Source organism: the organism of the source record quoted next, unplaced genomic scaffold (genome assembly GCF_019419815.1).
Source record: "Pyrus x bretschneideri cultivar Hongxiangsu unplaced genomic scaffold, Pyrus_bretschneideri_v1 Contig62, whole genome shotgun sequence".
In the NCBI taxonomy this organism is placed as follows: domain Eukaryota; kingdom Viridiplantae; phylum Streptophyta; class Magnoliopsida; order Rosales; family Rosaceae; genus Pyrus; species Pyrus x bretschneideri.
The window spans coordinates 1,533,898-1,560,822 of NW_025999801.1; the positions used below are offsets into that span (position 1 = coordinate 1,533,898).

The 26,925-nt window shown below is 36.5% G+C and overlaps 3 protein-coding genes across 7 annotated transcripts; 1 reads left to right on the forward strand and 2 right to left on the reverse strand.

Moving 5' to 3' along the window:
• Positions 1-383: 383 nt before the first annotated feature.
• On the reverse strand, positions 384-4,702 carry LOC103946154 (type I inositol polyphosphate 5-phosphatase 10). Of its 3 annotated transcripts, none has more exons than XM_048572735.1 (11): positions 4,309-4,702; positions 3,955-4,012; positions 3,753-3,816; positions 3,074-3,164; positions 2,859-2,963; positions 1,987-2,503; positions 1,694-1,887; positions 1,471-1,579; positions 1,176-1,324; positions 881-1,090; positions 384-701 (listed from the first exon to the last, which is right to left on the reverse strand). In XM_048572735.1, exons 2-11 carry the CDS (start codon positions 3,985-3,987, stop codon positions 647-649), a joined length of 1,527 nt encoding a protein of 508 aa, XP_048428692.1. In that variant the 5' UTR covers positions 3,988-4,012; positions 4,309-4,702; the 3' UTR covers positions 384-646. The 3 variants fall into 3 exon arrangements, with proteins under 3 accessions (XP_048428692.1, XP_048428691.1, XP_048428693.1); XM_048572734.1 differs by having other exon boundaries at positions 3,955-4,038; XM_048572736.1 differs by having other exon boundaries at positions 384-802; positions 3,955-4,038; positions 4,309-4,698.
• A 7,860-nt stretch (positions 4,703-12,562) lies between these two features.
• Positions 12,563-16,703, reverse strand: LOC103946155 (SUN domain-containing protein 1). Its single transcript, XM_009356793.3, has 2 exons — positions 15,476-16,703; positions 12,563-12,949 (listed from the first exon to the last, which is right to left on the reverse strand). Exons 1-2 carry the CDS (start codon positions 16,538-16,540, stop codon positions 12,650-12,652), a joined length of 1,365 nt encoding a protein of 454 aa, XP_009355068.2. The 5' UTR covers positions 16,541-16,703; the 3' UTR covers positions 12,563-12,649.
• Positions 16,704-19,382: 2,679 nt separating this feature from the next.
• On the forward strand, positions 19,383-26,701 carry LOC103946156 (ABSCISIC ACID-INSENSITIVE 5-like protein 2). Of its 3 annotated transcripts, XM_009356796.3 has the most exons (5): positions 19,383-19,600; positions 20,615-20,674; positions 20,756-21,559; positions 21,647-21,718; positions 26,474-26,701. In XM_009356796.3, exons 2-5 carry the CDS (start codon positions 20,672-20,674, stop codon positions 26,552-26,554), a joined length of 960 nt encoding a protein of 319 aa, XP_009355071.2. In that variant the 5' UTR covers positions 19,383-19,600; positions 20,615-20,671; the 3' UTR covers positions 26,555-26,701. The 3 variants fall into 3 exon arrangements, with proteins under 3 accessions (XP_009355071.2, XP_009355069.2, XP_048428694.1); XM_009356794.3 differs by having other exon boundaries at positions 20,615-21,559; XM_048572737.1 differs by lacking the exon at positions 26,474-26,701 and adding an exon at positions 24,823-25,126 and having other exon boundaries at positions 20,615-21,559.
• Positions 26,702-26,925: the final 224 nt, after the last annotated feature.

The following is a 26,925-nucleotide window of genomic DNA, read 5'->3' on the forward strand; positions in this document are numbered from 1 at the left end:
AAAAAAAACTTGTAAAATATACTAATTTCCAAATAATGTTCCGAAATTTCCAAGATTACCCTAACTCCAAAGTTTTTGAAAATTCCAAATTTAAAAATTGTGTTCCGATCCAGTCCCAGTCCAAAATTTCGGATTGGATATTGTAACATGGATTCTGATTCTGAAAAACACCATTGGCCTTAAATATTTGACACTCAACTTATAACTAAAAGGGTTCGATTACCAATGCAATGCCAATTTGCATACAAAGTTTGAAACTGAATGTGCTGCTTAATACTATAGTCCTGAACTTAAACTACCATATGGTGTATTCTCACCTTCACCACTACCGACCTAAAATGTTTCGCCCAGTTAAACACGTTGAGATCATAGATGAGACCGGGTGGCTTGTGAATCAAGCAATTTTATACCATCAGCTCCATTCTCTTTTGACCCAAATTTAGGCAAGAGAAATGGGAATGTCTACAAATAAATATTGTAACTAACACTTTAATAAATGACGAGAACAAAGACAGCAGAAATTCACACAATAATCTGTCACCTATTCATATCTGCCCTTCAACTTGTTGGGAAATCCGAATATATCCAAAGCCGAGCATCTTTGCTGTGAGAGAACATACTTCATATTGCCCGCAGGAGAAGTCAACTATTTCGGTGCAGTACATCTATCACTTAATGGAGAATTATTCTGCACCTCAGTGCTGCAAAAAAACCTTGCATCATTAAACCTACGTCATCTCATTTGATAAGCAAAACTGGGTATTTCTTCAAACTTTCAGTGGTTACGGTTACTGTTTAGTACCTGACAATACAAAAGGACGATCAGGGAAAGGACTTTTAACGGTAGGCAAAGAACTAACCAAATTTAGCTATAACTTACATGTTTCTCTGGTATCTAGCAGTTGGTAAAAGCTCTTCAATTTCGATTTTCATATTAGAGCTAGGCGATCCCTTCTTATTTTCATTCTCATTAACAACAACATCCACAAAAAATGCTGCACACACTGGCCGATGGTCAGAGAACCGAGACTCTCCACGTATGTAAGAAAGTTGTCTAATCCCATTTCCATGCCATAGTATTCTATCACACCTGCAATTTTAAACGAGTCAAATAAACTTCTTTGTTAAAGTCAATTGGGTTCCGTAAGTACATTCTTTTCTTCCAGTCGACCTACCAAGCTGGTGTTCTTCTTTTCTTTTTTGATGTTTTTATCTCTCCAAAATATGTGTCTGAGTTATAAAAGTATTTGTAAGTAGGTGCGAAGTAGATTTTCCCCTCTTTCCATCCCTTGAATACGCGCCCTGCTTCTCTTTCGATCTTGAGCTATACATGCAACCAAAAACAAAAATTATTAGTACACCATGAGAGAATGAAATGTGATCTGCTTGTAACGAAAAACGAATCTTATGTTGTACATGTAGTTCAACTCCAACATAAATTTCTTATTCTTTCGAGGCAAAATCAGTTACCTGATCTTTGTCAAGAAGTGCATCCCAGTCGTTGTCCATCAATAGCTTTTGGGTTTCAGAGTAGCTCAAAGCAATGCGGTAATTCAAGTCCCCTAACCATATAACCACACTAGATCCATTTGCAAAGAGATTAATCAGATAATCAGGGTCAATAAATGTGAGAAAATAGTGTTGATTATAAAAAGGAATCAGTACTTTAATAACAAGGTTGAAATATGCTTACTCATGTCCTAGAATTTTATCCGGCATCCTACTATGAGCCGTTTTGCAAATCTTCGGAAACTGAGTGCTTTTAAGAATCTCTAATACATCCAGATTTCTCCTAAGCTCATCCCCCTCTTTCTCCCCAGATGCCAAGTGACTGCAGACAAAGCAAAAGCTTGTCTGATGGAATAAGAAGCTCACAGATATACAGCCCTGCAACCAGTATACAAAATAATCAATGTACTGAAAGGTTTTTTTTTTTTTTTTATGTATAACCGACATCCGGTGATTGTAAAAGTTTTAACAAAATACCTTGTTTCCAAGTCCCATTATCCCGCGACTGATGCAAGAGATCCTCAAGTGGCTAACATATTGTATATACTCTTTCCTCGCCCAAATAGTAACAAAAATTCCTACCATTTGCTTACTTGCTATAAGGCCGTACTTCATCTGGTTGGTAGCAGAGGCCATGGAAATTTCTGATATATCAAAGGCATTAGATCCATCCTCATCCGGATCTGAAGAAAGGTCGTCTTCATTTATGTTTGGTTGTTGGCACCGAAAGCAAAAATCTTTACTTTGTTTCCTTTCTAGTTCAAAAGGGCAGTTGCAACTCTTCAACCTCCGTTTGCTCTCTGTCCTAAAAGTCTTACTGACCTTTTTAAGGGAAGGCTTCGAGGAAAATCGTGAACCACCTGCTTTGCTTCTTGAACACCCGTCAGGTGATTTGTTTAGTGACTGATTGATTAAAGCGAGCCATTTTGCTGCAGGTTCATTATCTTCTAGAACTAGTACATTTCCAGCATTTAGCGGAACAATTTCCTGGAAACTGATGGAAAAAAGCCGAAAAATTAATAAGATGAACAATCAATATCTTCTACAGAAGCACAAACAATATGGAATTACATTTTCATTTTAAAGGTTGTACCGAACTGATATGACAAAACAAAAAATACACGCAGAAGATAAAAGTCACTAGTTTCTTTCTACAGCGTGTGTGCCTGTCTTTTTGACACATTATCATACACTGTGACTCATATCACAGTCCGATGGTTTCAAAAACGAGTACCCAAATGTACAATTTCATTTGAAAAAATTGTCAAAATAATTTATCCGTTTGAAACTATAAAAATCAAAGGCAAACACAAAGAAAATGAAAAAAAGAATAAATAAAGAGACCATACCCCAAGACATATATGTCTGATTCGTTATTAACCTGCAAAAAATCATCCAGATGAAGGCCACTATGAGGAGATTTCCCTCCTGCATTCCATGTCGCTACAAAAACCCTGAAACAAAAAAACCGAGAAAACAAAAGCCAAAAATTAGCGCATATGCATTCTTGTCAGGGGATAGAAAGACAGAAAAAAGAAATAGTTGTAGAAGATATTCCAATTACCGAAAGGACTGAACATATTGACCGGCAGGCATTTGAGACCCTGTGTCACTTATAGATTGAATGTCAACTGACGGGTTAGACTGCTGTGCTTCTGAAAGAGGATACAATTACGTAAAGACTTCACGGTAAGATGTCAAATATATAAGAATTGTAGGCTAAGCAAGACAGAAATTTTCTTTGGAAGTTAAAAAGGAAGCAGAGAGAGAGAGAGAGAGAGGTGGGGATGTGAGGGACATTTTCTATGCTTGCTAGTTGCTACCTTTCTTGCAGTAGCTTAGATTTGAAACATGAATATATTCTAAGATTACATTTCCATGGTGCTCTCCCTCTCACTGTAGACATCGATATCTTTCTTACCAAAAACGCCATTTTTAGACCCCAAATGTCTTATATGGTTGGACCAATGTCCCTATCTTACCAAACAGTTAAAGAAAAACAAATCAATTCAAAAAAAGAAAAGTAGATCACATCCTTCAAAAAGCAGATGGGATTCTATTCTGCAGTTCCAAAAAGAAAGATAACATCAAATATAATGTAAGTCCCCAGTTGCAAGGAATATCCTCTCTCTCTCTCTCTCTCTCTCTCTCTCTCTCTCTCTCTCTCTAGATTTTCTCCAATGGAAAACAATGGTTGATAAGCGATTGAATTGAAACCAAAAAGAAACACATTATAGTCTCACCTGAGAAATCCGAAGAGCCGCTTCCTTCTTTCTCCTTTGGGGTGAAGATTTTATGAATAAAAGACTGAAACAAAAGGGTAAAATCCAATTAATTAACAAAATCTGATTAAAAAAAACACCATTCTGTTTGCCGAAAGATCCATTTTTTTATCTACAAAATAGAAAAGACGAAGAATTTGGAAACAAAAATAAGAAAAAGAACCTTCTTTTTCACGTCTTGATTGCTGACAGTCATTTCCGAAGGTGCAACTTTTCATCAACTTTTCATCAACTGTTATTCACAGACCTTCACAAAGCAATTAGATCAAAACCCTCCTAAACGGATAATTAAATTGTCAAAAAAAAAAATGGAAATTTCATGAATTGGACAAAATAAATTATAGAGTAAAAACAAAGAGGACAGCATGAGAATAATGGTAAAATATTGAGATTGAACAAACGAAAACAATTCCCAGAGAATAAGAATCTAGTTACCTACATCCAAAAAATAGCATCAAACACAAGCACCCAAATGCAATTCAGTTTCAGATGACAGAATAAATAGAACATAAATTACCAGAACTTGGTGAAGGATTGACAGTCATGGAGGAGGAGGAGGGATGAGATCTCTGTAAACTTATATAAATATAATATATATGATATATGTACATATTATTATAAAGAAAGAGTGGCAATGGCAACAAGAACAACCAACCCATGAAACAAGTTGACAGGCAACATGGGTTTTCTCGAGAAAGTCAACTGGACAACGCGATTCCCTGTTCCTTGCCTTGATAAAATATTTGGATTTATTTGTTTAATTTATTTTTTACTCCAGAAAAAGAAAAAAAAAAAAAAAAAAAAAAGGAGATGGAGAATTGAACGTGATAAGACTGACACGGTGACCTGCATATTCCATATGGATGGCTTCAAACTTCCACCTCTTGTTCTTCTATAGTTGGTGTTTAAAGAAAAGTCCTCTCCCTTTGTTTTTTGTTGATGGACAATACAAACAAAGACAAATGCAATAAATAACTTCACGAGCGAAACTTATTAGTGTTTTTAATATATTTTTATTGATTTTAATATATATATATATATATATATATAGGTTATGAGCCGGAGACACATCGCTTTTCACACATTGTAACACTCATTTGATAGGGCTCACTTCGTAATGTATTTCAATGATCCGAACCGTCGGTATTTAGTACATCATTCATAGATCATCCTTGCTAAAAATTTAGATAGATCCAAAATAATTATGAAATTCATTTGTAGTGAAAAAATAGTCAATGAATACGGTTCTACAAAGAAACACTAAATTTAATTCAACCGTATAGTTTTGGATTTGATTAATTTTTAGTGTACATAATTTTTTTAGGTAAGACATAAAAGATGGACAGTTAGGTAGTTGAGATACATTACTGAATGGGTCCCACAAAAACCTATGTCAAAATGTATATAAAAAACGTGACTTTATATGTATTATTTATTATTTTTAATATGTTTCTTTAAAATATTTATATATTTTTTTATATTTAAAGTGTCATTTCTCTCTGCAATTTTTTTTTTTTTAAGAATTTTCTATAAACTTTATTGAAACGAAAAAGAAAATGACAATTCTCAAGTATTACAATTTCTTTTTCAATTAATTTTTGGTGACATTTAATATGTTCTTAAGAAAGCAAATTTTCTATCAGAAAGTGATTTTACACACTTTTTAGCTTTTGACTTCACTCTTTATTTTTGGCAATTGAATTGAGTAAATCAAACAGAATCAACGATCATGATTAAATATATGTGTGAGTGGTTTAAAAGAGTATATTTATATTCCCCTTTTTTAGCCGATGCTAGCACTAGTATTGGTCTTAATGTAAAGATACTCACATTTGAGATATGTCTGCCAAATAAGGCGAGATTTGTTTTTCTATTTGATTCTGATTATCCTTGTGGATCTTTTTATGGAAACTCGCCCTTTTTGATAAAAAAAAAAAAACAATTTTGTAACAAAATTAAGTATAACAATCTGAAGAAATAGAAAGGTTCTGCAACTCAACTTAAAAAAAATGATAGCAAAATAAAAAAACACGACGTTAAATATATGTAAATCTTATCAGTCACTAATTCCAACATAACTCTTCAAATAAATTTAAACACAAAAATATAATTATATATGTGCAATTAGCAAGTAAAATGCTAAACATTATTATTTTTTTGTTCTTGGGAAAAATATAAAGACAATGATGAGGGGGGTCAAAAGAAAGAGGGGGAAGAGAAGAATGTGAAATGTCCCATCAAATAAAGTCCACACATAATTAGTTGGGAATTGGGATTGGGACCTAAACGTTGAGTTTTATGTCAGTTTGTACTTTGTTTTCTGCTCCGGAAGAAAGTTGGTTTTGAAAATGCAGATATCTTTTTCTTAATTTACCAAATCAGGGAATTCGTTCTATTGAAATTTGATTCAACAGTTGAAATTATTATACTTTTTAAAGTAGACCCATGTTTGTGGCAATTAAATCAAATGTCAATTACACGAATTCTCAAATATAATGGATTAGAAAGTAAGGGTCCGAAAAGGATCAATTTTCTTGAAAATCTACATACTACTTGTTTCTTCATCTCTCGAATAATTGAACTGTTATGACGAAATCGTCAGGCAGAATTATTTTTAAATGAGAAAAAATCTATTTGGTACTTTGTTCTAAAATTTTGGCAGATTATGGTGATGGTTTTCGTGCGTCGCACTTTCTAGTGCATTGAAATTTGATGGGAGAGAGAAACAAGAGGGAAGGGTTTATTAAATGTCTTTTTTATTTTTAATTTTGTGTGACAGAGGAAAAAGAGGCCCCACGTGTGTCCGTGTGTGTCTCCGTCAAACAGTCAAACTTGGGGAGGCTTTGTTTGTGGGTTATGGTTTCCTGGCTGTACGGCAGGCGCTACCACCGCTGCCGCCAATATAATAATCTTAATATTCCCCTGGCCGGTCCCCGGTTCGGGCTTTTGGGGCTCATCGTGCACGTTGCCAATTGTCAATCTTTCTTTCTTCACGGTTAAACTACATTTTACATGCCATGGAAAACGTTACGAAGATTTTCATAAAAGTAGGACTTTTTATAGATACTTTGGCACCTTATTTTTTACATGATTTTGGTGCTGACAATATAAAGTTTTATGCTTAAAATATGAGGTGACGAAAAGTTCCACTTTAAAAGAGTTTTGCATTTCTCTTTATCAAAATTTAAGGCCAGTCTCATGATGGACTATGAGATTTTGATTTTCATATAGCACCATGATAATTTTGACTCACGTTAAACCAATTTACACATTTTTGTTAGGTTGACAGTTGGAGGGTGAGTCTCAACTTGGATTCATGAGCAGTTAATGGTTGACCATACAATCAACTTAAATTGATGTAAGTTGGACGAACGTCAAAAGTTTAGGGTGTAATGTGAAAAACATGATATTATGTGATCTGATTTGTATTGAAACTCACGCCAAACCTCAGTTTGTTAAGGTGCACTTAGCCCTTTTATGGTTACACTTGCGTACAAAAGGAGGACCGCACTATTGGCGCTTTCTAGTGTTGGAGTTTCAAATAAAAAAAGAGTCTAAAAAGACAAACCAACTAACTTGGTTTGTCGATAACTAACTAATCTCGATCGATATTGTACTGAAACCGGTCTAGACAAACGTTAAACAGGTTCTCAAATCATGAATAGTCAGTAAAGTACAACCAATCTTAAACTGTCAGTAAAATCAAACCAACGACTCAGTTTTAAAATATTCATATTTTGAGGTAGAACTGGAACCTTTTGGACTAAAATTGAGCAGAACAAAAACTTCCAATACAACTTTTGCATTCTTATATGGAACCAAACTAATTCTATGTGCTCCACATTTCTAGTCTTTTGTTTTCCTTCCCTAGTTCTATTGGTCTTGGGTTTGTCAAGGGCAAAGCCTTTGGACCACGTAACACAGCTTACAAGAAATGGTTGTCGACTGTTTAACCATAAAATGCTAAGTATTGGTTTTAGGAAGAAACTAATTAAGCATACAACAAATGTGTAAATTTGATGGTACCAAAAACAATGTCGAAAAAAGGAAGATCAATTTCTTCAAGGCTGGCAAAGGGAGGGAGGGGGCTCCCAGACAACATGTTTTGGACTCAACATTTTTGTACTTCAAACGTGAAGCTGCTGGATCCCATTCCCCACACACACTTCTCAACGGGACACAGTTTTTGTTTTTGTATTTTGAAAATGTAATTCTTTATCTATTTTCCACATTTGTAAGGCATGCACTCATGGGTGGATTTATAGAGGGACCAGGGTGGTTTCGGGACCATCCGTGGTCTAGGAAAAACATGTATGGATGTCTTTTTTTGACCCTCCAACTGTTTTGGGCAGAGAGGAATGTTTTAATCCTAGGGCTACATGTTCTAGGGAGGACCGTTCTATTCATAGAGCTATATGTTCTACAGTCTAAGTAGTTTATTTAAACCTTTTACATTGGAACCTCCCGGCCTTAAAATTATGGACCCGCTATTGCATGGACTTCTTAATTAACAAGCTTGATAAAATATACCTTCCCATTAAAACGTGAACCCCCTCATATTTTTAAAATTCAATATTTGAATATAATGTTTAATCTGCACTTTTGACTGTGTTGGGATCTAATATCTTGAGTCTAATTGTGCCTTATATTAAGTTTGTAATGGATTATGGGTGTGACGAGGATTTTCAGTTATATAATTATTTAAAAAGAGGTTATTCAATAAATTCATATAATGTTTCTTGAGTATGCAAATATGATGGTTGTGATGAGACTGAATAGTAATGTTTGGACTTAATTGTCCCACATTAGAAATTTGGATCATATCAATGATATATACTTTTAACACGCCACTCTATAATGTATTTCAACAATTCAAACATCTATTTTTAGGTCTTCTAAAAGAATAATATGATTTCTCTTTGAAGGTGGATAAATCGATAACATTAGATAAATGAGCTTGTTGTCTCCATGTCCCAAACTTAGGACCCAATTCCGAAGAACACCATACCTTGAAGTGGTTTGAGAACTCTTAAAGCACCATATTCTCTTACAAGTCGAATTTTAGGGACAAGTTGTACTCATGAACTCTAAATTCTATCCACTCCGCCGGTTCTCTAGTCCCCTCTTTGCCGTTTTGTTGCTATCTTAGTCCAAACTTTTTGGACCACAATATTGGCAACAAGAAAAAAGGGTGGTCAAAATATAGTTCAATCATCATATTATTAAGACTTGCTTCTATTTACAGCGGAAAGGTGCAGACTTCTTTGAAAATAACCAGTGAGTGAGAAGACCCTTCTGGTCCCAAAGCATCAACCAATATATATATATATATATATATATATATAGTGTGTGTGTGTGTGTGTGTGTACAGACACATATAATATATTTGTAACCTGTAACACCAATAATATTCTTACTTTTTGGTTTTAGATTCTAGATTATTAAGCAATACTTGAAGAAAACTTATGTGGCCCTTTGATGCTACCAAAGAACAAAATATCCACACTTGCCCAGACAGTCACAGGCACGATGTTCGGCCTGACTATATTCTTATGATTAATATTTGAAGTTTGTGATTCATTTTAAAGATTTAGCCTTGCAGAAGGTATGCGTTATGATTTATTTCTTCATTTGAATTGTCCACAATATTGATAGTGTTGCTAAAAATAAACCCGCACTGTGAGAGGCTCGTCTCATGACTCAAATAACTAAGGGCATTGACTCGAGCTCATGTGTGTGAATTCTGTAGTCTGAAATATCACTTGTATAAACAAAACAAAGAACCCCATTTTGACTACCATGAAACATAGAAAGTAGAAAATGTTGAAATATCTCACGATCGGCCTTATAAAGAAAGAATGAAGTGTTTAAATATCCTAACTCCATTCAATCTAACATCAAGGCATTTTGTGATAAAACTCCACACTAACGAATTGTGCAAGTGGTAATTAACAAGTTAGGGATAATATTAGTGTTGTTGGAAGTAAGGCCTATGACTCGTCTCTCTGATAATTCTATAGAAAAAGCCTTCGTTCTTTTTCCCACGTCGAGGAACCATTCTTTCTATTATCTTTAAACATGTTTTTGGGTGCTAGCCTTTTAATTAGTTCAGTCAAACCCAAAACCAAAGCATCAAAGACCAAAATATGCTTAAAGGTTAAAACTTAAAACTAATACTATGTTTCCGTTTCAAGCGGAAAGGTGCGAAGTTTTTTGGAAGGAGCCGAGCCAGTCATCACTCATCAGCTAGTGAGATTTATAGCCTTCACTTCTGGTCCCAAAGCATCCAAGATATCATTACGTTCCAAATAGTAGGGATTACTTTAGACATTTAGGGGGAAGGCTAAGCATACAAAACATATGGGCATTTGATATAAAAGGAAGAGCATGTTTCCTGGGTTGTTACTTTAGGCCTTTAGAGGCAAGGCACGCACTGAGAAAATTATAGCTTCTGGAAGATAAAAGAAAGAACATTTTCGATTCTTTTGGTTACAGTAATGGATGGCCCGAAGCATAATAACAAGTAAAATGATGTACACAAGAGGTAGGCTTTCAAACGCATGATAACATACCCAGCTATTAAAGCCCAAATGAAGCAAGATTATCTGCTAGAAAAATCTCATTCACGATCCAAGACATATAGTTATCCATCAAAGCTATTCATGCATTTAGCGAGTACGTGTAATAAACAAATTAGCAAAACGTCTCATGTTTGTTCTTTTGAATTGAAGCATTCAAGGTTTATGATTTAGTTCAAAACTTTATCTACGTAAAAAATGCTCTAAAATATGATATAAAACAGTTATAGACATTAGAGGGATCTAGATATTATACTTCAAAGGTTGGAACCCGTTAACCATGAAGGAATCTTGAGGCAAAGCTTGATATTTGGATTTTGTTGGTGCATTACCAAACTCTTTTGGTCATTTACTCGCACCCCTTCTTTTAGAATCTTTAAGGAAAAGAAGAAAAGAGGAAGAAGATGCAAGACTTTGACGTTGATGTGTGAAACAAAAGAAAGAGGATCTGTTTTGTTTTGTCCCACATCGACCAGCTGAGCATGGGCACCATTCTTTATATACTTGACACGTGTTGTTCTAATTGCCGAGTTCAGTCGCGTGAACTTGTGACCCAAGTGGGGGCATTAAGGATGGTCTGGAAGCGATTAGGAGGTGGACAACCTACGGGACGTGTGAATCCGTTTGAGGGGCTTAGTGGGCCCTTGTCGGCGTGCCACTGTGGACCCAGGAGACACAGGTGTTCGCGCGCGTGGTATGTAAGAGAAGCGGTCGCCCTGAAGCGTTGGCCGGAGCCGCTGGCCAGAAGCCCAGCGCGCACACAGTTGTTTCCGGCCACTGTCGATAGCACAGCGGCGGCGATACAGTCCTTCCGCCTTGTAAAAGAGTAGCTGGAAGATTTCTTTACCCCAGTGTTGAGTAAAGCCCGTTGGCTTATCAGAGCAACGGGGGCTCTTACTGCTGAACTCCTCCTCCGCAGTGGATCACACGCCGGCACCCCTCATCTGTCCCACCACCGTAGAACCCGCTCCTCAATTCTGACCTCCATCTTTTTTTTTCCTTCTATTTATTTAACGTTTAATTTTGTTTTCTACATACTTTTTATTATAAAGTGGTCAAAGTAGTGATAATACCTATAGTTCAAAGGTCATTAATTACAAAATGGTCTTAATAACGTTAAGAGAGTTTGCATTATAAATGGTCCCTAAAAATTGAGCTACCTCTTTAAAGTAATGCATCGATCAAAAATTGATCAATATCGTCTCTGAATACAAATCGGCAAATCAATGTTGTTTTTTCTAGAATTTTGTCAAAACTTCTTATTACTAATGTAAAATGAAATACCTACCCATGCTCCACTACACAATTACTAATTAACACTAAAATATCAAAGATGTAGTTGAAGGCTTATTTAGGCGTCTCATTTTTAATGGTCTAAAACAAGCCTACTCATAAAATGTTTAACCACTTTATCCAGTTGCTAAATGAATCAATGTTTTGATATGGTTTGGGATCGGTGCTAAATAGTCCAACCTAGTCCTAGGACCAAAAGCCGGCCGGAGGGAGCATGGCTGGCTTCTCAGAACCAAAATGAAAGGGTGTCGTTTCCGCTTCCTCTGCGCACCGCCGCGGCCTCCCGCTACCTCCATCTTTTTGCATCATCGCCTTCAGCTTCATCTGGCTATGGAGGCTCTCAGGTCCTTACAATGGCTATAAGCATGTTAATCCACCAACACCACACTCCCCTTCAACTTTACAATTGCCATTTGAACTTCAAACCTTGTTCCTCTTTGCCCACCAAACTTTCAATTTGGTTCAAAGCCCTTCTAAACTTTGCGTTCATGCCAATCTCTATTCCTAACCGTCAATTTTGTCATAAGTTCGAAGGAGCGCCCAACCCTGGAAGTGAAGTACAGAGGGAACCGCCTTCGTGAGGTCCAAGGTCAAGTACTCTTTCACATCAATGGAACAAGAAGCATGCAGAAACAAACACAAAAACGAAAATTGACAAATCACAGTAATACTCCGGAATATACAAGAAAAATCTCTGTTTCTATACCTGTAACCCGTGCCTGATTTCATTACTTGGTGCATAGACAGGAAAACACAGACAAAATACCATACACCTACCAATACATTACTACAAACTAAAAATATCAGAGAGACAATACACGATATCGACAACTCTAGAAACATACCACAAATTTCTACCTACCAAGTTATAAATTAAACGAAAAAAATATGAGTTCATATTCAAAGCAGAAGTGGCCTAAGAATGCTGCTGCACGAATATGGTAATGGCATTAACGCTGCTGCACGAATATGGTAATGGCATTAACGCTACTGCTGCATGGCCATCATAGACAAAACGTCTGGTTCATGTCCGTGAACTCTCAATCGATATATGCAAGTATGAGAAGGGCTTCCATGGTTGGATGTGAAGTCCAACCTCACTGTGTCAATGAGGCCAGACACTGCCGAGTCCATGATATTGAATGTCTGGGCATTGCTTTTCTCAAGGTCATAAGTAAATTCAGCGAGGCGAAACATCTCTGTATAGACTTCTGGATTATCCCCCCCTTGCAGCCACCCAGAGATCCTGCAGTCCTTGGGAGCACTCGATCTGTCATAAGCGACGCTCTGTTCAAATATAAAAACAAACATGTTAGCATATTTTTTAAGGAATCTATCAATGAACACAATAATCAAGGACAAAGAGATCGGCAAAAGAACACAATGGTGGTGAGCTGAAATCAGAATGCTTGTGGAGACAAGAAAATGCTTTTACATGTTGGTTCACATGCCATGGTACTCCAACATTGCAATAGATGTTAAAGCTTCCCCATAGCCAAATAATATAGAAATCAACAAAGTAACCAAAACCATAAAAGGAATTCAAACTAATCCTACAGAGTGGCATTGTAAAGGAAGTAATATATAAGCAGGTCCAAAATTTATTGTAAACAAAGTTAATTACAGAGTACAGTTATAGAATCAGTAACTATTCAGTTTCGTTTCTTGCTTAAATGCTTAATGGATGTCTACGCTCAAAGCTTCCAAGTAACCAAATAAGACAGAAATCCCGACATGTTTAACTAAAGAATTTGGAAGGATTAACTACAATATCTGCAACCAATTTTGTTATGCCAAACCATACGACAAAGGGAATATGTAAATTTGTTTATATATCTAATCAGAAAGGTAATTATTTGGTCCAGCAAGGACAGGAAAAATAATTGTACAATCAAAATACATCCCAATATGGGTAAAAGAAATAATCAGAAACGCGTTCCCACAGACTAACATTATCAAGTTTTAATATTAATTTATCGCATATATTTAATATTAATTTCTCGCATACACAAAGAAAAACATTCCTGCAACTATTTTGATTCCTAACACCTTATTCTTAATTTAATCCGCAGTTAAACCAAAATATCATGCCCAATAGAATTTGGGTTCAGTTTACAACACGAGCACATAAAAGAACCATTCTTATTTGACCATCTTTTATGCACTGGTACATTACAAGTTCCAGTTCATAGTAGGCCTCATGAACCGCATCATTCGAGTGTCTGTAACTAGATGATTATGCTTTTCAATACTTTACTAGTTGCTTGCTGCTTTAGCCTACATTTTCAACCCAAGCCTTCCTACGATAAGCAACAAGAAGCTCATTCCTGAATCCCTGTCACCTACCGAAACTAACATATGATATCCACCCACATATTCACTGGCAAATCAAACATGTTTTTCCGACTAAGCATTTCCATATATTATAGGTCAAAGTCAAACTAAACAACATGATGCATAATAGCAAACAGACAAGAACAAGTACACGTACAACTCTATCGTATGTTTTTACTACATGAATTCAGAGGCTCCCCGACTATAATAAGACTTTATTTCAATTTTATCAACCTACTACTCAGAACATACATAGACTTCTTACATAAAATAAGGAGACTTGGAACTATCTATAAATATTAATATAATTAAGAGGATGCGTTTCTAAAAGATAGTAGGACAAAGGGTTCAATTGTGGACATAATTAAAGCCATTCCATAGCTTCAAAGGGTTTCAATTGTGGAACTAGTAAGGACTAAGGACCCCACAAAAAAATGGTTAGGCTTGATTCGCAAATTTGCCAACCTGGTTAGTGATCTTTAAAAATACAAGTGTGTGCACACACACACACACACACACACACACACACACAACACCCCACATAGAGTTTGAGATTACTCTCCATGTATTGATAATTTTATTTTCATGAAAATGTTTTAGAGATTTATATGATACGCAAGCCGCTATGTTTTGAGCTTTTATATTAGTATGGATTATACAATATAAAAAAACATGTAAGTCATTACAACACAGCACAAATATCTACATACAAATCAAGCTGTGAAAGAGCATACCACATTGCTTAAAGTAAAGGCAGACGAAACCTGCCCACGAACTAATAGCAGAAATAGCAAAGGATTTCAAATGAGTACAAAAACGCTTTCGACCTACTGACTGCGAGTCTTCAACAAAAAGGGGATAGCTCTACTAAATTGGTAACCATTTTAACTCTCTTGACAAATGGCTCAGAGCCTCAGAGTATTAAGCTTCCATGAAGGCAGGGTCTAGGGAGGGCAAGATATGTGCAGGAAAAGCCTGTTCTAAGTGACATTACCTAAGGTTAAAAAAAATCCAGCCTCAAGATAATCCACCTAGACTACTTCACAACCCCTTACAGAACTTCTGCAAATTTAAAGTTACATGTTGTACGAAATGACAAAAAATCAACCATCACCAACAAATTGACTAAAATACTTCAAAATTAAGAATTCATTGTCTAGTTTGGAATCTTGTAGCTTAACCTTTACTTCAGCATAACTAATAACCGAAACAACTTATTACCAAAAGAGTAAACATGTCAAAGTTCCGAGAACAGTAACTACAATAGATCTATTATTGTGTGAAGGTCATTGACTATATATCTCAATCCCACAGTTCCTAGCACATTATTGCCTGCGAGTTAATTCCGACACACATCTTAAACAATATTCATATTACAGAAACTGTCGAGAATTTAAATTGTATCCAGCATAACCAACACAAAAGATAAAGAAACAACACATGAATAAGCAAAGACTAGATAGTGAACAAGAACATCACCTTTGCAACATGTTCCAGAGTGATAGCCTCGGGAATGATCTTAGTCCGCAGCTTAATCTGGACAAACCCACTAGTCCCTTTCAAGGGAAAACAATGGCCAGGCTCTCCAAAACTGGGTCTCAACATCCTATCAGCATCACCGTGAACCCCATTTTTCGTACTCTTCGAGAACCAATTGCTCCCTTTCCCCACCAAATATGGCTCTGAATGCTTCACAATGGAAGCCCCACCAGTGGCCAAAGCATAATCCACCCTGCCAAGCCCATCCGCCGCGTGCTTCTCTATTTCTTTCTCAACCACATTCCTCGCATAGGCCCTTATGTCATCCAAAGTCGCACCCAATCCGCCATCTTCGCTGCTCTTCACCTTCTTCTTCAAATCCTCATACACCTTTTCAAACTCTTGCTTCGACAACCACTCCACGCTCCTCAAATCGCCCACCGACCTCTCCAACCCTTCACCTTTTGCCTCCAATTTCTTCAACTCACTCTCCAACGCAACCCCTTTATCCTCTATCTTCTTCTCCATTTCTTTCCTCAACCCTCCGACCTCGCTCTCGATCTTCCGGTCCACAACCTCCACCTGAACCTGAACCATCTTTGTAGTGGTCTTCATAAACGCTTCGACCTCCGCTATTCGGCCTTCCAAGTCCGTAAACGCCATGGGAACCCCAACCCCAGACCCCAGAGCGAGTCTCCTGACAATCTGAAACAAACCCAGAATCAGAACAAGCAGAATGAAGTTTTTGGAGAAGATTCGGAGGACGGTGACCCATCGAGGCTTGGGATCAGCGGCTAGGGTTTTGCGAGAGCGGCGACTGGACGGCGGCGAAATGGTGGAATTGGGGCCGGTTTTCTTGGGTTGAGCGGACCGGTCAAGACCCGGTTCGCCTCTGATGGAGTGGTGGCTCAGATCTTTAGAATTGGTAGCGGTGTCGTCTGCTTTGTGAGTTTGGGGTTCGGCGGAGACAAGTTCGATGTTGGAGGACTTCTTATCGACGGCCACGACGGGTCGCCGCCGGGTCGTCGCCGGGTTCGCCGTTATTGAAACGGTCGACGCGGACATTGAATTTGAGATTCGGGTTTTGCTGGATTAGATACAAAAATTTGAATTGAAAAGTTGAGGAATGAAAACGAGGGAAAATGGGGGAAAGCGAAAATTAGAAGATAAAAAGGAACTTTGGGTTTGATTTGAAAACGATTAAGGAGTGAGGAGATTGGAGGCCAAGCGATCTGAAAGAAAATTAAAAATAAAATAGTGGGGAAGTTGGGCGATCCGGAGCGACGGTTTTGGGCGGCCCAGTTCTTACTTTGGGCCGGCTGTTTCCATGAGTAAATTGAATGGCCTTCCTCATTTGGTTGACGGCAAGTGAACAGTAACGGTAGTGGTAGAACACATAATTGTCGCACACACTGAAAATTTAATCTTGAGACGTGACTAAATATATGAACTGAATTTCGTAGTACTAATGAATTCTTCTAATTTCATGGTTGCATTTAATTTTTAAAGTTAGACTGTTTACGTACCATAAAACTAGACCAAGCCATTCGTAGTTTAACATTTTGTTAAGCTCCAAAAACATCTTATATTTACAATGACTTCTAAAATTTATCATGGTCTAAATAGCAGGAAAAATAGGGTTCCATAATCACTTAATGAAACTCCACAAGTGGGATTTTGAACCAACTCAAAATATAGATGAATAAAGGATTTTAGACCAATTCAACGGTACCAAATGGGAAGTGACTAACTCAACAAAATGTAGAGGAACATAGGGTTCTGTACCAACTTAACAAAACCAAATGGGAAGTAAGATTCCTGACCAACTCAACGTAATCTAGAGGAATATAAGATTTTAGACTACCTAAACTGAACCGAATCGGAAGTGAGCTTCTAGACTAATTCTACGGAATATATAGTATATAGAGTTCTGGACCAACTCAACGAAACTAAATCGGAAGTGAGATTCTAGACCAACTCAATGCAATTAAGAGGAATTAGTGTTCTGGACAACTCAACGAATCCACTCCTAAATCCATATAGTCCTCCTAACGAATTAAACAAGTAAGACCATAGACATGCACCTGATAGTGTCGTCCCCCAAATTCGAATCATAATTAAATTATTAATTTGAAACTAAAAATCTATATCCTATTACTTAACATCAATTCGTATCAAAATCTTTTCCATTGATACCTCCTCCATCTTCAAGTGGAGTTTTGCAGGCGCACAGAGACATGATAATTATTTAATTTTGTTGAATTTCTTAGTTTTTCTTATTTAATCTATAAAGTATAAAAAAATAAAAAATAAAAAATAAAAAAGTCTAAAAACGTGCAAATAGGCAGAAGGAGCATGGAGTGCCACGTGGCCACTGTCTGTTGCATTAGAGTTATTTAATTCGATTTTGTGCCTTCCAGCAGGGAGGGGCGGAGCAATTTCTTCCACAGCGTTTAATCACTACTGGACAAAACCCTCGTTTGTTGGGTTCGTTCCACGCACTCTTGCTCCCCTGCCTGCCTTCCCACGCTTGTATCTGTACCGCAATCATATCATCCAATAAACAATTTCAATTACTATATCTGTTTTCTAAATACAAATAGTTACTTTTTTAAATAACGATATAATTATACTAAAAAAATTAAGAAATAAATTATTTATAGAATTGCTATTTATGAAATTCGAGAAGCGCTCTGTGGAAATGATATGCAGCCTTGTTATGTCAAAAAATCCAAAACAGTTCATTCATTATGTTTTCCATATAAATTAATTCCTTCTTCTTCATTTTTTTTTTTTGGTAATTTGGGGGTTAAAGATTTGAGTTCAACTACGCGACTCAGAAATGACAAGTAATCTGGAGTTTTTGATTTGAGGTTAATCAACTAAAAATTACTATTATTGATGTAATAAATAATTAGAATTTTCAGTTGATTTGAACATATGACGTAAGACATAAACGCTCTATTATGTGTCGTTTAACATAACGCTATGTTATGTGACGTAAAATATAATAGAAGCGTTATGTGATGTAAGACATAGCTTCGTTACGGTACACAAGACATAACGCTCCATTATGTGACATAAGATTAGTGTTTGAAATTTCTTCGATAAAGTCGATATTTCTGTGGAAATATAAAAAAAATTAAAGAAAGATATGGAAAGAGAGGTGAAGTCTAGATTTCACCCTATCTTGGAGAAATTCTTAAGTTTCAGTTAAAATCGACATATTTTGTCAATATTTATGATATATTAGTTAAATATCAGATAAACTCTTATATTTCGTTTAAATTAGTGTTTGACATTCCTTAAAATTTCATTTTGAATTCCCATCATTTCTATTGAAAGTAATTGATATTGATATTGATATATCCATCGATATTTTCACAAATTTTCATATTGGTATTCCATTGATACCAATATTTTAAACACTGCGTAAGACATAATGCTCCGTTATGTTATGCAAGAAATAACGCTCGTTGTAAGAGAAGCATGGAGAAATTTAGCACTATTAATTTTTTTAACCATTGAGTTAAATAAATCAAATACGATTCATAAGCTAAGAGTAAGTTGAACAAGTTCAGTCGAAAATATAACTCCCCTTGTCAACCTTAGTCAAACAACCCTATCTAAGTACCTACAGCTGAACTTGATGTCCAAATTTTGAAATTAAAACATTAAAAATATATCTATTTAATCTATACATTTAATATCGAATCTAAAAGCGAGTGATGATGTAATGATGTAGATGGACGATTTTGTGGTGGCACAAGTGGACCAAGCAAATTGGCAGTCCATAATTAATTAACTGATGAGGGCGCAAGTAGAGGAGCATAGCACGGATAAAAAAAGAACTAAATTTTATAAAATGAAAATTGGGAATTTTTGGTTTTTGCAGAAAGCCAGAAACCTCTCTCTCTCTCTCTCTCTCTCTCTCTCTTGCAACTGCGCTTTTTGAGTTTTGTTTTTCTGCAAATTGGATATTCAACAATAGATACAGTTGGTATGTGTGAGTACTGCTGCTGATGATTCCAACCTCAACACTCAAGCAAACAAAATCTCTTCAACCCAAAACTCTCCCTGTGATTCAGATCGCTCTCTCTCTCTCTCTCTCTATCTCTTTCTAAAGTGAGTGCTCTCTCTCTCTCTCTCTCTATATATATATATATATGTATGTATCCGATGCTCTTTATTCAGGCAGACCTCTCAGTTATTCTTCTTCTTTAAAAGAAAATTGTTTGAACTTTGTTTTATTTTCTGAGGAAAGACGTTCATGCATTTGGGAATGAAATTGGGTCAGTGATTTTTTTTTCTTTTAGTTAGAAAAACACTGATTTCTGTTGCATGCAAATCTAATTTCTGGGATTTGGGTTTTTCTGTGGTGAGGTAATGTTGTGAAATTTTGTTCCTTTTTGGAGAATGATGTAATTTCATTTTTCATGCTTCATTGTGTTGCTCTTTGATTTTCTGGGAAAATAGGATTTTGGGGCTTTTCTTTTGTGAGAATTTGATTGTGGGTTTAGCGTTTGAAAGCATTGGGTTAAATGGAGGCTCTGCAACTCCTTCAATCACTTGCATGCAAGAGTTCATTGCTGTTTCTGGCAAATCCCTATGTTAGTTTAGACCCTGATTTTAAAAATTTTTCTTTTCTAATCTCTATATGTGCTTGATTAGATTTGGGTTTCAATAGCTTATACCCTGATTTATTAGTTTTGTTTTCTCTCTTAACAAATTTTGTTCCTATGGATGTAGAGGTTATGATTTCAAGTTGAATTTGCAAGTTGATAATCTGTTGGTTTTTGTTTGTATTTTCTAATAAATTGGACTATTCTTATCCATTTAAGGGAATTTAAACTGTAATTTTATGGGCATCAATCTAGCATCTTTCATTTTTTCAAAATTTTCGTCTTTTTAATAGGCAGCTTATGGCTCTACTGATTACATGCCTACATGACCTGATGAGATCCTTCAAACCGTCATTCAAATTTATGTGTGCGTGTGTATTCATTTGCAAATCATGTTGATGTGTACTCAACTTTGTTGTCATTCCTCTTTTAGTTACTTTTGGCATTTGTACCATACACAATGTTGTTAACTACTAGAAAATTCTTAGTCTGAAATATCAATGTTTTCTCGACATAGGTATCTGATATTCAGGTTGATTGCCTCAAGTGGGTTTTAGGCTGAAGCTGCTGAGCTATGGTATCACTTAGTATATTTAAAAATTTAGACTTGCAGTGTAATTGGCAATTTCTTATTAAGAATTGGTGAATGGGGATACAGACAATGGGATCTCAAGGTGGGGCTGATGGTAATTGCAAACAGTCACAGTTCCAGCCTTTGCCACGGCAAAACTCAATTTACAGTCTTACCTTGGATGAGGTACAAAATCAGTTAGGTGACTTGGGGAAGCCACTCAGCAGCATGAACCTTGACGAGCTTCTAAAAAATGTATGGAGTGCTGAAGCTAATCAGATCATGGGTATAGACATTGAAGGCACAACACTGGTCAATCAATCTCAACTGCAGCGTCAGGCAAGCCTGTCATTAACTAGTGCATTGAGCAAGAAGACAGTTGATGAGGTTTGGAAAGATATTCAACAAAGCAAAGATGAAGAAGAACAGAAATCTCAAGAACGACAGCGGACTTTGGGAGAGATGACTTTGGAGGATTTCTTGGTCAAAGCCGGAGTTGTTGCTGAAGCTGAAGCATCTTCAGACAAAAAATATGCTGATCCTCTTGTTGGGGTTGATGCGAATGTGGCAGCACAGTTGTCACAAGGTCAGTGGATGCAGTACCCACAACCACAATATCAGCATCCACAACAAAGTATGATGGGGGTATACATGCCAAGCCAACCTTTACCACCGCCAATGCACGTAGGTGCTGGAGCTATGATGGAAGTGCCGTATCCTGACAACCAAGTTGCGGTGCCTTCACCCTTAATGGGTACGTTATCAGATACGCAGACACCTGGGAGGAAAAGAGGCAACCCTGAGGACATAGTTGAGAAGACTGTTGAGCGAAGGCAAAAGAGAATGATAAAGAACCGGGAATCTGCTGCGCGTTCGCGAGCAAGGAAGCAGGTTAATATTTCATATCTTTTGGTTTATAAGTCCACACACAAGGTTTTCTTCTTGTAATTTTAGCTGAAAATTGAAAACTGTTAACAGGCGTATACAAATGAACTGGAGAACAAAGTTTCACATCTGGAGGAGGAAAATGAAAGGCTAAGGAAACAGAAGGTCAGGTTTCTTTTAGTATGATGTATGTTTGTATTTGTTTCATTTGATTTCTCTAATACATCTTGAATTGGTGATTGATGATTGTAGCTTGCTTTAATTCAACTGCGATTAGTAAAACTCTTTCTTTTCTCCTCGTTAGAAATGAGAGAATCTTTGTTGGCTTCTTTTCTTTCATTTGGTAGTAGGAAGTTGTTTGTTTTGCATCAGATTTAATTATTTAGATCCAAGCCTGTTGCAGGTAATTGAAACATGCACGCACAGGCACCACTAACTAAGTTCATCAATGGATGATTATTATGTTTCTGATTTTGGATACTGGCATACTGCTGAAATCTGATTTATCGGAGACAGAGTCATTGATTCTGGAGAAATAGTGATGTAGGAATTAGGATAGATTTGAAAAATATTGTATAAATGCTTTAGCTGGTAATTTTTTTTTTTGGTTTGTTTTTTTTTTCTTTGCTGACCCTACTTAGTGGGAAAAGGCTTTGTTGTTGTTGTTGTTGTTGTTGTTAATGTTCGTTGTTTTTTTTTTCTTTCTGAAACTAGTGTGTCCGAATCTTTGACCCAACTAATCACTGGGCCCTCCTACCTGACCCCTCAACATTTGGGGAGCGAGAAACTCTAGCATTTGCTAGGTGGGTACCGTGGGAGAGAGTCAAACCCCAGATCAATTGGTAGGTAGAGTTTGATAAAATTACAGATTGGTAGCTGCATGATTGAAAAACATGATTTTGTTTTCTTAAGAAAATTCTATAGAAGGAATGAAGAATTCTAAGGGGCATTATCCAGTATACAATAAAGCAAAAAAACTTATGAAAGAAATGAAGGAAACAGGGAGAACATTAATTGTTCATTCATCAATACCATCTTAAGGACTGCACAATTGTCTTCCTTAAGGAGTGTTTTGTCCCTTCAATAGCTGGACTTTTCCTTTTAAGCAAGATGCATGGAGGAGTTGTTGAGATTCGAGAATATTGCGTTTAAGAATGGAAAAATAGAACAAACTCCGGAAATCCAAAACAAATAACCAAGATAAATAACACCAAGAATTTACGTGGTTCGGCAATATGTGCCTACGTCCATGGGACAACCACACTATATCAATAATGAGTACAACCAATAATCTTGCCAAATCTCTAGAACTAGTACTTGACGAAAAACCTGAAAGAACAAGAACAAGAAATACACTATCTCTTTTCTTTTCTCTCGCACACAGTTTACAATATTCTCTCGCTCTAATCCCTTGAGTGGTATACAATTTATTGTTTTGCTCCCTTCAATTCAAAACTAGTACAATAGCCCCTTTATATAGACATAGTAAAGGTCTTGTTCAATAAAGATTATTAATCCTAATTGGAATCTAGTTATGAATCCTACTCCAATTGAGAAACTAACTCCAATTGGGCAAACAACTCCAATTGGGACAACTTATCATGGGCTGGAAAAACCTAACAGGAGTCACACTCCAATTCCTTTTTTACATTTTCCGTGAAGTTTCCATGCCATCCTGCAAGTAAACCACTAATTGACCCTCGAAGCATCCATTTAACCTTGAGAAAGGACAAATAGCCCTAATTAACCTGGAGACGAAGTGATAAATACAATATGATACAAAATAAAACTTTGGCGGGGGTGAGTTTATAATGGATAAGAATGTAATGTTCTTTCTTTCCTGCTTCCTAGAAAATATTGGAGTCCACTTCTGTTCTAGGGCCTACAGATTGTGAATATGATCCTTCCTATTGAATAGGAAAACAGTAATTGCCTTGAGATATCGTGAATATTACTTCATATCCAGGCAAAATTTGAGCCCGGGTTTAGGACCTAAGGTAGAATCCTTGACATATGGGCGGTTAAGAATCTTTTGTACTTTTTCCTAGTTCCTGGAGAAGATTGGAGTATGTAAGTCTTTGCCTCAATCTCATGAATGAAATTTCATATCCTGGTGAAATTTGAGCATGGATTTTGGTAGAGCCCTCTACTTATGTTCAAATATAAGGGAATCTTGGTTGTTAGATGCTAAGGCTAAGGCAAGTTTTATCCTAAATCAGTGCCTCCACTGGTTGGGGTCTTTCACCCTGAAGTTTGATTTTACATAACCCATTATATCGGAACTGCAATCTTGATTAATAGATCATATGCAGTCACCATGTGTCCACCGGATATGTGCACAGTTGTGTAAGAAGATTTCATATATTTTTGAAAGGATGAAGTGTGAAGCTCTAGACTGAGGGTTATGTTGTAAGTTCTTTTGGTACTCCTAGCATCTCAGTGTACCTCATCAGGTTTGATAATTTGATCACATGTACTCGCTTAATTCAGATGTACATGTATAAATTACTCAATCTAAGAGTCTAAATGAATTTGAGGTTTAAATATAAATGCTATATGGAATTTGATGATATTCAACCTAAGGATTAAAAAAGAAGCATAAAGGTACTGGTATATATAGCACAATATAACCTTAAAGGGGTTGGGGGCTCATCCCTTTTCACCTACTCTTTTACATGTGGCTATTAGTTAGCTAACTTATTACAAAATTTGCAGAGAGTTTGATACAAATGTAACTGCCCAGGAAAAGCCATCTACCAACTAATTTAAACATTTCGAAGATATTGAGTCATCACACACTTGTTTATTGCATGTTTTAAGGCTAGTAATTAGAATAACCAATACAACTTTGTATCGCATTTGTTTGTAGATGATTTGGTTGTCTTAGTGAAGAGGATTTTTCCTAAATAGTGTTAAACTTAGGGGGTGATACCTTTTCTTAACGCAGTTATTTTGTGCATGAGTAGGATTTTCCTCAAGGATTATCATGAGCATTAACTCATGGATAATTATAAACAGCTTTACAAGTGGCATTATTGAGGAGATAGTTTGAATGTCTAGATAAGGTTTTACCTTGCTTAGATACTTGATCATACTTTAATGTCTGGATGGCTTCCGTATATGACTATTTTCCCCATAAATTAGAGTTTTGTTACAGGTAATGTTGGGAAAATCTATAGGTACACTACAATGCATACTATGCTGAGCTTCTATTATGTAAACTCCAAAATCACTGTTTACCCTCTAAACAACATTTTTTTCTTTGAAAGGAAAACAAATACTAAACTGCTTCTGCTTCTGGATTTGGTGCCGGCAGGCCTCCCTGCAACCCTAATGTGTGTTGCTGGGAGACAAGTCCCAGCAGGGGACTCACCTCCGGGCAGGGAAGACTTCTTTTTATTTTTATTAAAGTTTTTTTTTCTTTTCATTTTTGCTCTTTTAAGCTTATTCAAATGGCAAAGATAGGAAGTTTCGGAAATATAAGGTGCATGGTTAATACTGAGTAAATTGTTGGGTACCCCAATTGAATTTTCCAGGATGTTATGACTATGTAATTATCAATGTTTTAACTGACATGCTTTCAAGACTTATGATCCAGAGTTAGTAGTTTAGAGTTTTAGCCTTGTAAGTTTAGGTTGTAGTTTGTGTAGTAGCTGATGAATGTTCTCACTATTAGTTCCACCTTGAATATTGGGATTGTTTCTTGCTATCACAATGCTTTTGTTGACAAGCAGATACTCCTAGTTTCTAATGAATGTTTAAGTTCTAGGGCAAAGTTGGACATGGCATGATTTTTTGGACCGTGGTGATTGTGGATGAGGTGTAGAAGTGTGTCTGGGTTTATCTTTCAACTTTGCCTTAGGTTTGGAGAATGGGTGTGAGTATTTAGCATCCTAATATGTCTAGTCATATCCCTTTGAGGAGCACTTGGTTCTTTGTAAGTTTGGCCATAAGAAAGACTGCTTGTCCAATTATTCTGATGAAAGTGCAAGAGAAAGTGAGAGGGGAAAGTTGGTGTAAAGGGATGTAATTGGGTTTAACGTCTGTCAGGATCTTCTAACAGGATTGGAATGTAGATTCTGAAAGGGATTGTTGTTTCAAAATCCTTGTGAGTGGCAAACTTTGCAAGGGTTGACATGACACCAATTTTTTAATTGTAAATATGACTGGATTATCCATATGTTCGGGCCTTCTTGTACCAGTTGTCAGTGATGCAACCCATTTCTACACGTGTTAACTAAAATTAGTTCCTAGGAATAACTATGGAAGAGAGAGCGGAGAAACTTTAACTTAATTGAGGACTCAAAGTGGGCAGCAAATAGAACAAACTGAATCGTACCTTAAAACTATAGTCTGGAAGCCAATATTACATTTGTTGGACTTTTTATTTAATAAAATGTTTGTTTCTCCTCGCAAAAGTAATTAAAAAAATTGGTGCTTAAGATGTCCCGCTTTTTAATTTTCATCTGTAGTTTGGACTTCATTGTCTACTTGTGTTGTTTTGGAGGATCTACTTCCTTCTTTTGGTATCAACACTTTTCATTCAACTTGCATTCTATTTTTCCAAGCTGGTAGAAAACTTGCTGCCTAGTTTGTTCTTGACTTTGCATGACGTTGAGACAACGCCTTGATTAACTGCTCATTTTCTACCTTGTATGGTTTTGATCGAAAAGCTATATGGATTATCAACTAATGAAAGAGGGGAGAGGGAGATGAGACCAAGAAGAGGGATGCAAATCTTGTTCATCTCTCTCATCTTTCTATGTCATTTGTCCTTCCTCCGTTCTTCAAATATTATTGAAAATAAAGAAAATTTTCAGACCAGGCTTGAGAATTTTCTAAATTTTAAATCAAGAACGAAATAAAGTATCAATTTTTGTATATTAGATATCTTATTCGTTTTACTTTTTGTCCTTGCAGGAGCAAGAGAAGGTGTTGCCGAGTGCTCCGCCTCCGGAGCCAAAGTACCAGCTTCGTAGAACGACATCATCTCCATTCTGAAATTTGTATCTATTTGCATCTGCTGCTTGTGCTTTCCTTTCTTTTCACTTCTTTGTGACATTAGTTGCGTTAGGAATTTTCATCGAACCATTTTACTCAATTGTCTTTTAAGACTTGTCCAGAAAATATTAGTGTTGTGTTTTCGAATTGTTGTGTTCATGGTCTCTTGCTGCCTGCTGCAACCCATGCCATATCGAACTAGTCCACACCCGTTCTTAGCCATGGGGTTTGGGTTTGGGTTCTGTTTCTAGTAAGTCTAATTCGTCGTACAAATATATCTGGTGATGGTAAAGTGATGACTCATTGGCATCAGGGGTTGAGTATTGGCACGAAGCGCCATGTTCAGGTTTTCACTGTACAAATTTGATTGG

What these genes read in the sequence shown, in the direction of transcription:
- LOC103946154 (XM_048572735.1), bottom strand. Translation starts at nt 3,987, where the DNA reads ATGACTGTCAGCAATCAAGACGTGAAAAAGAAG. An exon ending in ATCAAGACGTGAAAAAGAAG is followed by an intron (nt 3,817 to 3,954) that starts GTTCTTTTTCTT and finishes CTTTTGTTTCAG; the next exon opens with TCTTTTATTCATAAAATCTT. An exon ending in AAAAGAAGAACACCAGCTTG is followed by an intron (nt 1,091 to 1,175) that starts GTAGGTCGACTG and finishes TTAAAATTGCAG; the next exon opens with GTGTGATAGAATACTATGGC.
- LOC103946155 (XM_009356793.3), bottom strand. Translation starts at nt 16,540, where the DNA reads ATGTCCGCGTCGACCGTTTCAATAACGGCGAACCCGGCGACGACCCGG. An exon ending in CTCTGGAACATGTTGCAAAG is followed by an intron (nt 12,950 to 15,475) that starts GTGATGTTCTTG and finishes ATATTTGAACAG; the next exon opens with AGCGTCGCTTATGACAGATC.
- LOC103946156 (XM_009356794.3), top strand. Translation starts at nt 20,744, where the DNA reads ATGGGGATACAGACAATGGGATCTCAAGGTGGGGCTGATGGTAATTGC. An exon ending in GTTCGCGAGCAAGGAAGCAG is followed by an intron (nt 21,560 to 21,646) that starts GTTAATATTTCA and finishes AACTGTTAACAG; the next exon opens with GCGTATACAAATGAACTGGA. An exon ending in AAAGGCTAAGGAAACAGAAG is followed by an intron (nt 21,719 to 26,473) that starts GTCAGGTTTCTT and finishes TTGTCCTTGCAG; the next exon opens with GAGCAAGAGAAGGTGTTGCC.